Genomic DNA, 13,883 nt, shown 5'->3' with positions numbered 1-13,883 from the left:
ACAAAGAAATTCATGGGTTTGAAGAGATTAATTTTTCTTGCAATGCTACACACACAAACAAAGAGCAGAAAACCTCCCGCTACCTCTGGTTATACTGAATTACATCTGTGAAGATTTCAACTTCTGACCAGACTTGGCTTTTGTAAAAGTTCATAGTGATTGACTTGAGGCAATGGATTATGTATGTCAGAAAACCAGGAACTTTCAGCCTCATAAATATACCTTGTACACCAAAGGAAAAAAAAAAAGCAGCCCTTTAAATTGTGCTGGGATATTAGTGCAACGTTTCAACCTAATTCTGATGACCTTCCTTAGTCTGAAGCTTTAAGAACAAATTCAATTTCTTCAACACATCAATATCCTAGATTTAAAAAATGGTGGCTTTGTAATATTTTTTTAAAGTGTGTTTAAATTGTGTGACTAAATCAGAACATGAAGACTTTTCGAAGGAACTCATCTTTTAGAAACTTTCAGTATAAACAGATTTTCAGAACTAAAGCTGGAAAAAAATTAAAACCAAATGATAATACGCAGAAATCACAAGATTATTAGAAATTATAAAATCTAAGGAAATGCACTGACTACATTCACTTCCTAGGAGTAGTAAGAAGTGTGGAATCTAAACATCTTTCATAGTGCATCACAATTTCAGCCTTTCCTTGTTATAGATGTGTACAGAAAATGGCCTATAAATAGGTAAAACAGTAAATACTCATGGAGGTTTGTGATGAAAACTTTCATTTTATTCTATTTAAATTATATAACTAATGCCCATATATTTACATTTTCCAAGTAAACAGATTATATAACTAGGAACCTAAAAGATATTCATAATATAAATGTTCAGAAAGGCAGAAAGTATAAACACAGGAACTATCTCTTATAGAATATTTCTCTAGAACAACACTGATCTGAGTACATTTTCATAAGAATTGGTGCCTTCAATCTGCTGTAAACATCAGTGTGTGACACAGGTGTTTTTTATGCACATATTCATTCAGTTCATCTGCCTTTACACATGTCAAAAGAATATCTTAACACGGAATATAGTGTTGCATGAATACAGGCTACTAGGTTCACTTTTCTATTGCAACAGATGAGACATAAACCAGAAGCTTCAATACCACACACTTTCACAATCTACTTATCCATGCTCATAAATGCTACTCAAATGTTCCTTGGAAACAACTTACTTAATCAGTGAGGTGAAATGGAGAAATCAGATGGACCTGACTTCTACAGCACTTTTGACAATTTAGCAAGTTAAATATTAACGGAAATAAACTCTTTCAAAAGTATCTTCAAGTCTGAAAGCCTGTTAAGTGCTACAGCATGATCAAACAAATCATTGCCTAAACTACTTGGCTTCAAAAAAGGGGGAAAGGTGAAAAAAACTATAGAAGAAAAAAATTGAAAATTCAGTAAAGAGAAGAAAAACCACTGAGTAATGTAAAGACTTTGATGGGTTATATAAAGGGACCAGGCTGCAGTGTAAGTAATGGGGGAACTCAGTGAAATTTCTGAGAGATATTTCTCCATTTTCCCCATTCTCTTTTATTATGTAATGGTTCAGTAAACATGTGACAATGCCCAACCACGTTCAGTACTTGTTAGGACCAAAAGCCTGCAGACCTGCTTTGTCCTCAATACAGCTGAATATTATAGGATGTCACTATTTTAATGGAAAAGCATGATATATTTTGTGTGAAATATTTTCCAAAGTAAATTAGAAATTAATTTTTTTTAATCCTTTCACATTTCAAAGCCACATACTTTATGGCAATAAAAGTTACAATTTACAGCCAAGAAAAAGCAATGGGGGCTAAACATTCTTATTTTCTTTGTGCAACAGTCTTTACCCTTCCCATGAATGATAAGACTACTTCAGTAGTAAAGGTAAAAATATTATTATATATGTTAGCATAAAACTTCACTCTTAAGAGAGATGTAGATACTTTGCATTCCAAAGCAAAACAAATTCCTCAACACAACTTTATAACAAAACCACTTAGCACCAATTTGATAGACTGCAATGGCCCAATCCTCTTCAAACAGTTTTATTTCATATTTTCTTAATTATCATAAATTTCATTATCATTACATTGCTTTTTTTGCTATCTTCCACCTAAAATAAGGATTTCATCATCAGTGGACCATCAGAAGAGAAATGCATTAACTGACAGACTCCAAAACCTTTAAAACACATTTATAGGGTTTTAAATATACTTTTGAGAGAACATTACTATTGAAAAAAGTTCGCTAGAATTTTCAATTTAGCTAGAAATAGGGTGAAATTGCATTCCTAAATCAATAATCAGATTCCTAGGCAGATGGCCGGATTCTTGAGGCACTCATCACTCAGCACCCGCTGAGGCTCTGACTGGGAAGGGTTTCTGTAGGACTGTCCTTGGGACTGCCCCAAGTGTCTGGCTCACCCCTCACTCTTGTGCCAGGGCCTTCCCCCCAGGAGCAACTTCACTGTTACACAGCAGCTCCTGCACAGCTGCTGCTGAAACTACAGCCAGACAGAGAAGGACACAGAAATTGGTGCCACTTTGCCCAGACTATTTATATAAAATATTTCTTCCTGGTGCCCAGATTGTGAATTGCAATGGATGAGACTTGGATGGAGTGAGAACTGTGAGAAGATGGAAAGAACATGCTTTCCTCTGACAAGCATATGCTCCCAGGTCTCACCCTCGACAATATTCAGTTTAATCTCAAGCAGTTTCTGTGAACAACTCCAGGTCTTGAATGGCACATTTTGGGGAGCTTGGGACAACAGGGCCAAAGGACAGAGCATCTGAGGAACAGCTCTCACATGAATGACATATGTACAGCCCGTTCTGCTTATTTCCCCTTCACTTTGATTTCTCTATTTCTCCCATACTGATTATCCTATCCCTAATGAAATACACATCAAAATAAAAACAGAACAAGAAAGACATGTTTTTACAGAAAATGAAAAAAAATCCAACCCATACAATTGATAATCAACCAACCATACAACTGATAAAATGCAACCAACTAAATAATCTGGTTTTTCATTAATTATATTTATTTTATAGTGACTCATTTGGTTTCTGACAGTTAACAGAAGTAGTAACAAAATTACCTGCAAAATCAATTTAAATTTACCATAGGAAAAAAATATACCAAAATCTAAAATGACACAGAGTATAATCTGTGACAGATAGATTTGTTTTGTTTTATTAGAAGAATAATGATTTCATCAAAGTATGAAGGAAATTATAATTTGAAAAACACACTTCATGTATTCTGGAGATAGTACATGTGGGTTTTTTTCTTTTTGTGTTGTCATTATTTTTGTTTGTTTGGACTCTGTAAAAAAGACTAAAAAATCACAGTATTTACATATATATTTTATTTACATAAAAACTCCATGATGGTTTTTTGTTCTAGCATGTCATTGTAAAGAACTGAAATGTTTCACATAGAGCCCAGCAGGTCTTATTTTGCCCTTTTTGTGCCAAATCTGTATTAATTACTAGCACTTAGCCGTGATGCAAGATTTGATTATCAAATAAAAATTTCTAACTTAGTTAAAGTGTAATTGCAGTTTGAAATAAGTGGAGCAGGTTGAATAAGATAAGAATTCCCTACACTGGAAGCCTTGCATTTCATAGGACGACTCCCTTTTCAGCCATGTTTGTACAAAAATTTCTTTCATCACCATAAAAAAGTTAATGGATATTTATTGATATTATTCAGCATATATTCCACCTGCCAGGATGGTAAAGGATAGAGAAAAAATTACCTTGGAATGATAATTCAAGTTTCTTTTGTTTTCTATTTAAATTTCAAAAAGATAAAAAAGGGGTGCAGAGAAAGCAAAAATTTTTTATGATACTTTTAATATTGGTCACTCATATGATTTGGTGGTCTACAGTTTCAACTGAAAAAGAACAATCTTCACCTTCAGAATAGAATATTTTCATAAATTCCAGGGGAAACTACATCTTGCAGTTAGTGTTAAAATGTAAATTAACGCTAGATTCCAATGATCCATAAGTTAAAAATATTAAAAACCATGTTGTTTTGTTAATAAAAAACTTAATCTCACCTTAAGCCACAGATAACTACAACAAATACACTAAAATACTTTAGTAATAACTCATAGTTCTTGTGTTACACTATCTCAGAAGATTATTAATCTTTTGCCCAGACAACATTTCACCTACAACCATAGTTCCAGAAAAGTCACAGAGTAAAAGGAAACATGATTAAAGAATTACAGTTTTAATTATTCCTGTACATTTGTATACAGAAGGTTCAGATTGCAATTTAGGCAGGTTTTCATCAATAAAATTGAGTATTAGACATTTTTGTTTGAATTTATGTGCTAGGAAATTATTCACGTTCATCCACCTATGATAAAATATTCTGTATGCTCTGATTACTATATGAAAATATTTCTTCTTCCTGACTTCAGGAAATCCCTGTCTATCCTCAGATTCTGAGAATGCATAAGTTACACACCATCTTTTCAGCATGCAATCTAAAATCTTAGAGAACAATCATCATTTTATAAGGAAGCTTCTAATGTTAATATTTACCATCTTTTTGCCTAGTTAGAGTTACCCCACAGAAGCTTCCTGGCTTGATGCAGTGTGTACCTGCCCGAGTGCTTCTGCCAGCAGGAGTGATAATAAGGATGTGAATATGCAGCCAAAAATAGGGAAAAGGCAGGGCTTTTTAAATGAGAGATATTATTGTCTTACACCAATATTTTAAATTACTGCAAATTTAAAATATGTTACTGTAGAGTCCTCTAAATGCTGCAAAAGATCACACCCTTTTCATATATTCTAAGTGCCACGGAAGTGTGTAAGTAGGAGAAGGTTTAGCAATTTTTTTAAAATTCTCTACAATTAGAAATTTCTGTAACTTTAAACATTCTAGTTCTATTCTCATCTATACATCTGTGAAAGATATTTTTCTATAAAAAATATCATAGGCAACACTAACATTTTAAAGTAGTTAGGTACTTCCTAGTCAATGTTATAAGTACTTTCAAAGCAGTGACTTTTTATCGCTTAAAAATACACAGAGAAAAAAGTGTAATATTTCTTATCTCTCAATATTTCTTATATTTGCACTTAAATTAGAGGTAGTTCATAGGAGTGAGATTAAAAATGGAATAATAGCATTCCAAATTTCCAGTCCAACTCTTTATATATTTAAGTTATATTTATCTTACATAAGAGGTAGAGGTGTCTCTAAAAAAAAAATTATTTAATTACAAAAACAAAACACAATCTCCTAAACTGAAATATTAAGTGAAATAATAAAAGGAAATTTTGTCACTCTCTGAAATCTGTTTTCATAAAACATGTCAAACATTTCATCATTTTAAATAACCATTTTTCTTTGAAAATTTAAAATTTTTACTTTGAATTGTAAAATATTTCTATACTGAAACTGTGTCAAAATTCAAAGTCTTTTCATTCAACTGCTGCAGCTCAGTCCTGAAATTTTGCCTTCTAGTATAATTTGTTCCAGAGAAGTTAGGCTTTCAGGAACTCTCTAACCTGAATGAAACAAATTTTAGAAACAATGACCTCGTTCTGATCTAACTTAACTCAGTGTAACTTTGAAGCCAAAGTTGTTGAAGATGTATGAAACTGGCACAAGTAAGATTGAAATCAGGTCCCTTATCTCTCTGAATTTAAAAGTGAGAGCTCTCTGATGGAATCCCACTTCCTTGGCATCTCTGCTCGTGTAAGACGCACTGTTCTTGCAGTAGCACTCAGGAAATGTGCTTTCTGCTTCTCACACCATGAGCTACCACACTTTTTCTAACTTGTGACAAGAATATTGTTTTCAAATAGACCTAATTCTCCATCAAAAACTAAACTGGATGTCTACCAGATTGGTTTCAAATCTGCAATAAACAAGTAGGCCCTGGAGGCTATTCCAGACATGAAGGATATTTTAACTTCTATCACAAAAAAGGACAGTCCTTCACAAGTTTGTAAATGACCACAACACAGCCAGTGCAAGGTTATATATTTATGTTTTAGTGTGCTTAGTGACAAAGTGTATTTTCACCTGGTCCTGCAAGCACACGTTTCTGCTCAGACAGCTTGCACTCTGCAGCTTTCAATCAACAACACACGGATGTTTAATGTTCTAAGGTTGCTCGAGTCTATCCACATGTTTTGTTTGGGGTTGGTGAACAGCTGGCTGAATATGAGCTGGCAGCATGCCTGGATGACTAAGAAGGCCAGTCACATCCTGGCTGGCATCAGCAAAAGTGTGGCCAGCAGGACCAGGGCAGGGATGATCCTCTGGTACTCAGCACTGGTGAGGCTGCACTTTAAATACTGGGTTTGGTTTGGGGCCCTTCACTACAAGACAGACATGGAGGTGCTGGAGCAAGTCCAGAGAAGAGTAACAAAGCTAGTGAACGGTTTGGAGCACAAGTCCTATGAGAAGTGGTTGAGAGAGCTGGAGGTGTTTAACCTGGAAAAAGGAGGCTCATGGGGGACCTTATCGCCCTCTACAACTACCTGAGAGGAGCTGTAGCCACGAGGGCGGGGGACTCTTCTCCAAAGTGACAAGCAACAGAAATGAGATGAAATGGCCTCATGGTGTGGCAGGGGAAATTTAGACTGCATATAAGGAAAAAAATTCTTCACTGAAAGGGTTATGAAACACTAGAACAGCAACAGGCTGCCCAGGGGTCTAGTTGATCCACTACTCCTGGAGGTATTTAAAAGGCATGGATGTGACACTGGTTTGAGTGGTAAAATTGTCATTCTTAAGGTAACAGTAGGACTTTATCCCAAAGATCTCTTCCAACCTAAAGGTTTCTATCTTTCTATGCATATGAGTTTCTTTGATAATAAAAACTAACTAGCTATCATGTTTTAATAAAATAAGAGTGAAAGCAAACACTAAATTTAAGAACTGACAAAACACAAACACATTTGGCTTTCCCACCACAGATTCCACCCACATTAGATGTCAGCCACCATTTGTGCAGATACCTCTCACAGGGTGCTCTGAAAAGTGCTGGGAGCATGGTTTGCATGTATGCCTGAACTGTTTACCATCATTGGAGAATCTACTATGTCCTACTTTCTATTTAGAACAAATTAGGGCAATATTTATAACTTTCACACACCTAGATTTCCTTGAATGAATTCTCTTCTTCCATGTAGAGATTGTCTCTTGCTGAATCCCCAGAGTTTGAGAGATTTGTAAAGACTTGCTTTTAAGACCCTCAAGTGTTTGGGGAAGGTGCAGACAGAATCCCAGCTTCAGCGCAGGACACCTCTCTCATGCCTTTGCTCTGAGTGGGGGTAAAACAACCCCAGGGATCACAAGCTTTCCTGAGTCTCTTCAGATTGGTCCTTTGGCAGACTGCAGGTGAGACAGTATTGCCATAAGGAACACATGGGCAGTGGTACTGTTTGATTTTCTAAATTTACCTGTAAAGCCTGTGGACACACAGAATTACCCACTCTGCTTCACATCTGCTTCATGCTGGCTAACAAATTATGGGGGCCCTTTCAAACCTCCCCTTAGAATTGCACTGAGAAACACCTAACTGAACATGAAGGTAAAAAAGTACTCTAACTGTCCCTCACAATAGAAGACACTTAAATTGGATTATCAGTGTAGAAAGGTTGGCCTAACTTGCACACCACAAAATACAGCTTTATTTGGACCTCTGTAGGTCACATAGTTGACACTGCTACAATACCATCACAACTGTTCTCTTTTTATAACCCACATTTCTCAGAGTCTTCAAACTGCACCATGTAAACTGAGATGGTTTTGAGAAAGAATTGGTGATTTGAACAGTCTAGAACATTTATAATGTCATTATAATCCCTGGGTTTAGTGATGGAGGAGGTATTTTACAGCCATTTAAAATTCACTATTTCATTAAAACATTGGCATTTCAATAATCGTTTTTCTCTAACATTTTAAGCAATTTTGATCTTTCATTATTAGGGAAAATAGCAATATACCTAATATTTTGGTCCAAAACATATAGGCAACTTCCTTTTTTTCCTCTCCAAAGCGTATTTCCTAAGACAGCCAGGAGTCCTGTCATGGACATATAGCTTTGAACTGTCTGCTAATTGAGACATCTTTGCAGTTACAGAAGTCTGGCATTCACAGCAAGAGTGAGGAAGGGTCTCTTACATAATGTGGAAAAAATATTAATTTCAGAAAAACTTGAATAACACAATAAGAAAGAATTGTTCGTCCTATTCACAGAAAAAGGCAGAGGCTATCTGTTAAATTGGTGCTCAATTACATCACTAAAGAGAGATTCAATGTCTGTGAAGATCTGCACAAAATTCACTCTGAAAAATATGTCTAATTCTGGCACAACCTACGTTTCAGGTAAACTCATTTGTAATCTCAGCTATGTCCATTTAACACTGTTCTCATGTGTTGTTTCCTGAGTTTCTACAGAATGAACTCACCTGTCAGTGTGAGCTCCTGACCATGGTCTTAGCACATCTCATGCCACCAAACACCATCCCAGCTCTTCATGTCAATGCTGCCAGGTCCACATTTCTTGCACAGGAGTCCCAGTCCCTCTTTGCAAAAAATGCCACTCCAGTGGTTAAAGAGCATGGGAGAAGTAGGAGGGTCTGAGGATACAATTTGATTATGTGACATGGGCTGCTGAGCCCGGCACAGCTGGCTCTGGTTCTAGGTACAGGAGTTACTGCTGGAATGACTTTCTGCGCTATGCATGGTCACTTCCCCCAGCCCAGAACCCCCAGCACAGGCTGGGGGCAGACACAGTCAAAGCAGTCACATCCTTCCCCAGTTGAAGCAGTTGCTCGTCTCCTTTATGAAAAACCAAGGTTTTCTCCACATCAGTTCCAGCTGCAGGCCACCACTAGGCCACTTTGACACAGTTATACTCTGTATGTCATGACAAAGTGCTCACACTAATGCAGTCAAGATGAACAAAGCATAGTAGGGAATGTTTTTTCCCTGCAAAATCTTTGCAAGCTTTTAAAATTAATTTGTATAACAAATTTAGCTTCATTCACTCTCTCAGAAATAGCTTCATTCACTCTCTCAGAAATCAGGCCAGACATGACATTGTCATTATTATTAACTATTGTTATCAGTAAGAATGTTTTCTTTGACACCTAAAATGCAAAGTTATTTAAGTGAAAGCTGTAAGTTTTGTAAGATGACAAAGAACCTAGAATTTATTACAGAGAACCTAGAATTGTTAGAATTGTAGAGGATGTTCTAAACTCTCATCTGAAAGGAGCAGAAGGCCCAATACGTAGACCCACTTCTTGTCAAAGTCCAGGGGATCCCTGAGACCCAGCTGTGGAGGGAAAGGTTCCTATCCTGGAAAGGCCTTCAGCAGTTATGGATTTTTCAGGTGGGCAGAAAAGTGGCAATAAGAAATCCAAGGGCAATCAAAGAGAGACATCAGTGCTTTAGGATGACAGGTTAAGGAACCAGGAGTACAAGTGGGCTTCTCCTCTATTCTCCCAGTTGCAGGAAATGAGGAGGGAAGAGAGGGAGATCCAGCAGACCAATATTTGACTCTGAGCCTGGAATCACCAGCAGAATTTTGTGGGTTTTTGATCATGTTTACAGTTTATATGACACCACACCTGCTGATGACAAATGGGGGTCACCTATCTCAAAAGGGGAAAAGGATTTTTCTCAGGCATTAGCAGGATTCATGGACAGAGCTTTAAACTAGGTCTGAAAGGGAAAGGCATGAAACCAGACTTGTTACAGATAAACTAGGCAGCACCCTTCCAGTGTCTGAGAGACATTGTGCTAGTGGGGTCCTTCATTCTGCTATCTCCATGGAGGTAGGGGATAGCCATGCAGCAGCAGACACAAGGGTTATTGATGTGTTAGAAGCCATGGAAGTGCTAAATTAATGGAAATTAATAATCTTATAGATCTTTTCCAACCTAAATGATTCTGTGCTTTTATAATCCTAAATGTATATGCTTTGTTATGTGTACAAAAAATACATTGTCTATATTATCTTGTATAATACATTTCCTGCACTGAATTGCATTAAATAAACATTTTGTTACTACTTCCCCTGGATTGATTGGTCCTATCTTTCTCAAGGTTGCTTCTAAGAACAAAATCATGAACACCATAAAGTTGGTATAATTTTTTCTACTCATCAGGAAGACTAAGGGGGTCAAGGTTTCAGTACAGTTGTTTCACATAAGTACATGCAACTGTCTACTTTGACCTGTGAAATTTCCTTCCATTCTACACAATCTTGCTCCTTACTTATCAGACCATGGTTGTGAATATTGACATATGAAAATCCAGAGTTATTTCACTTACTCAAGTTAATTACTTGCTTCAGAACCAACTTGATAGCAATATTAATAATAATAAAATGAATAGTAGTAAACTTTCTATTCACAATCCACAACAGCAGATAACCATTTAGGGGAAGTAACAAAGGTACACTGGTATAAGAATAATAACTCAAAAAAAGCTTAAAACAACATCCATGAAGGTAAGTGAACTCATAATATTCACCACAAGAAAACGAAACCTCCATTGGTGTAAACCACATCAGTAATTTTTAATTTGTCTCAAAACTTCAGTGGGTTAACTTTATAGACACAGATCTTTTTGCAGATCAGACATTCTTTAACCTGCAGCAGACAGCATGAAACTGACATAAGGGCTGTATCATGTGCTCCAGTTAATTCAACAAAAACGCGGTCATGCGCCCACACTTGATCCAGATCAAATATGCACTCATTGTGATCCAGGAGCACACAAATCTTGTATTAAAGAACATGAAACCGTGGCCTTATATGACAGCCCAGCTTTAGATATTTTGCAGATTTCATTGATAGTTTTTTCAGTAGGCATGTTTTTTCCTTTAACTAATCTAAATACTTATAGGAGCTGTGATGGTCTTTTCCACATAAACCATTACATTTATGTACATGAAACACAAAATCAGAAAAAACATCCCAATTCCCATCACAACAAAGTTGAGTCATCTGTGAAGGGCTGTAGATGTGTGGTTGCAATCATTTTAAATAGCTAAAAAAGTAATAGAAACCAAATCAAATCTATATAGTGAAACAATAAAAAAATTAGAAATCTTACCTTTTTCACTAACACTTTCACTTTCAATCTCTACATCATCACAACTTGTATATTCTGGAGTGGATGCCAATTCTTCTTCTGAGCTACTTAATGAAACCTGGCGCATTTTACCTCCTTTTTTCGTTTTATGGGGCTTTGGTGGTGGAGGTCTGACAGATTCAGACTGGTCCGAGCTGAGTGAATCATTCCGTAGCATTGTCTCCATCTTTTCACGTTTTGTTTTCCGGACAGCAGAACTGGGATCCAAATGGTGCTGTTTCCTTAAAGAATCAGAGCGCCTCATGTCTGGTCTTTCCAGAGGAATTGGACTCCTCCTAGGTGTAGGAGGGCTATGATTTGTGGTCCTCTGACGATTGGGACTCGGTCCCTGAGCCTCTCGAGTTCTTTCCATAGAGTATGAACGTTGGTTTTCCATGGCGGCCCTGCGCTCAGACACTGATCTTTGTCTTGATGGTCGTTCCATCCTGAGCATGGACATCCGAGAATCTTCCAGCTCTGTATTTGCCAGTGAGACATCGCTATGCCTGCGTTCATGACGTGCGCGGGACACTTCAGCATGGATACGCATTTGCTCCTCATATGGCTGTGGCTTGACTGGATAACGAGCCAAATTAGGATCACTCCGGTATCGTGCCTGGTATTCCTCTTCCCTCCTTTGCCTCTCATATTCTTCCCTGCTTTGCGCATCTTCTTCTTCTACCGGATACTCCTTGGAACGTCTGCGGCTCCTTCTGTTGGAATCTCTATAATCACCCAGTTCAGGTTCTTCGTACAACTGGGGCCCACGCTGTGACCGCCTATCTGAATAATCTGATGGTGACCTGGGCATCGCACTGTCTGATGTAGCATACTGTGAGTATTCGTCTCTCTCGTCCCTTTGGTCGTATCTTCTGCTCTGTTCTCTTGATATTGAAGGGCTTCTTTTCCTAAATAATCATGGCGAGAAAGCAGAAAGAGAATCCTGTCAATATTTTATGTAGCACAAATATGCAGTTAATGGTAGTTAAAAGATAAAATGACCAGCTGACAGAAAAAAAATCCGTTCATTGCATTTTTTTGTGAAATGTGCTCTCACATTTTCTGTACCAAATTAAAGAAAGGATGTCATGCTATAAATCTGCTTACGGTGCACAGTTTGAATAAAAAACAGCTTTGAAGGAAAAATGCTAATGTGACTTTATAAAATATAGAATACAAATACTTAGGCTACTTTGTAGTCATGACTGCTTTACAAATACCAAAATTTTATAATCCTTTGTAATCATTTTACAGCAATATAACTTGACCATATACTTCTGTTTCATGGAATTTTATAATCACCATGGAAATTAGGGCTAGAAGGATCATTCAGTTAGTTTACTCTTTTAGCAGCTGTTATTGCTCAAAAACACACATTTCAGTTCCCACAAAACTATAATTTGTGCCAAGGGCAGAAAACAGACAAAGATTCAATGGCAGCACTTTTCTAAATCAGATGAACTCAGAAGTCCTGAACACAGAAAACAAACCACATTTTTGTGTTGCGAAGGGAAAGAGTTTCAAAGTGCTGCCTCTGTCTATCTGATAGGAGAGAAAACATTATTTTCACAGCCAGGAAGGAAATGCAGTCTCTGCTCCACAAGGAGTCAGTGCATGGCCTGTGGGGTGACTGGCAAATTGGCATCCTGTACTGGTTTAGGTACCATACAGAATTATTAAACTGCGCTTGCAAGATTTGGACCCAGTATTGCCTTGTAAATAGTAAAGTACTTTAGCTTTGCAATGGCATGTACAAATGAGAAAACTAATTAAATCTTGCAAAAATGAAACTCTTTGTGTGAAGCGTGACAAGTTCTGTAATCAGGCAGATGCCTATTTGCTTACAGTGAAGCTGTCACATCTGTCTTTATACAGTGGTGTGTTAGTACCAGCACAAATTATAATCTCTGTACTTTTTACAAAATTTCTACAGATTCTGCTACTGGCGACTCAACTTGAATAATGTAACATGAACAGAGTTTCATAAAGCTAAAACCAGAATGGCCAACAGGAAGGGACAATTAGAACAACAGAACTACCCAAATGCAGACAGTTTTCAGACATAGAAGCTTCATTAGGACAACAGAGATTAGATGCAGAAATGCTTTAAGGAAGATAAATATATTTCACTTAAATACTTCAGATAATGAAAAATTATGCCACATCCCAAAATAAGTTGTTCCAATAGCAAATTACCCAATCCCTGAAAATTTCTGTCATGGTTATAGCAAAAGTATGCATAACTTCCTCTCCCCACTTGTGTCCCCCATATAGGAAAAATCTGCATTCATCAGATAGAGGCATTAACCCATGTGAATCTCATTGCAAGATCGAGACAAATGCATGTACACATGAAATGTACACATACTATACTGTTAATACTCACACTGTGTCTACTCAGTGTATATAACCTGTAGATCATGTGTCTTCAGAGACACATTGTTTGCATCAATGTGATCCTCCAAAGCATTAAAACACTCTAGAACATATGGTTTGTAGGATCAACTCCATGATGAACAGTGCAACACACAAAGCCATACAGATTCTAGTTTGACAAATCTCACGTGTGCCTTGGAGCAGCCTGAGTGTACACATGCTTCAGTATTAAACATCTACGTACTTGTGTCTGCAGCAAGCCAAACAACACAGCAGTAAGAATTGGTTCAGCTACAAATAGAAGATTATATAAACATATACAAAACATGTGCATGTGTACAGATACATATAAATACATAAAT

At 37.0% G+C, this 13,883-nt stretch overlaps 1 protein-coding gene across 6 annotated transcripts in view; it reads right to left on the bottom strand.

Moving 5' to 3' along the window:
- RIMS2 (regulating synaptic membrane exocytosis 2) overlaps positions 1-13,883 on the bottom strand; it is a 445,769-nt gene that overhangs the window by 243,200 nt on the left and 188,686 nt on the right. For all 6 annotated transcript variants that reach the window (XM_030967156.1, XM_030967184.1, XM_030967175.1 and 3 more), the window contains one exon: positions 11,128-12,053. In XM_030967156.1, the coding sequence (XP_030823016.1) occupies positions 11,128-12,053 (926 nt within the window). The remainder of the gene's footprint in view (positions 1-11,127; positions 12,054-13,883) is intronic.

Source organism: Camarhynchus parvulus, chromosome 2, assembly GCF_901933205.1.
Source record: "Camarhynchus parvulus chromosome 2, STF_HiC, whole genome shotgun sequence".
NCBI classification, from domain to species: domain Eukaryota; kingdom Metazoa; phylum Chordata; class Aves; order Passeriformes; family Thraupidae; genus Camarhynchus; species Camarhynchus parvulus.
The sequence above is the reverse complement of the archived record's forward strand: the minus strand, read 5'-3'. Positions and strand labels throughout refer to the sequence as shown.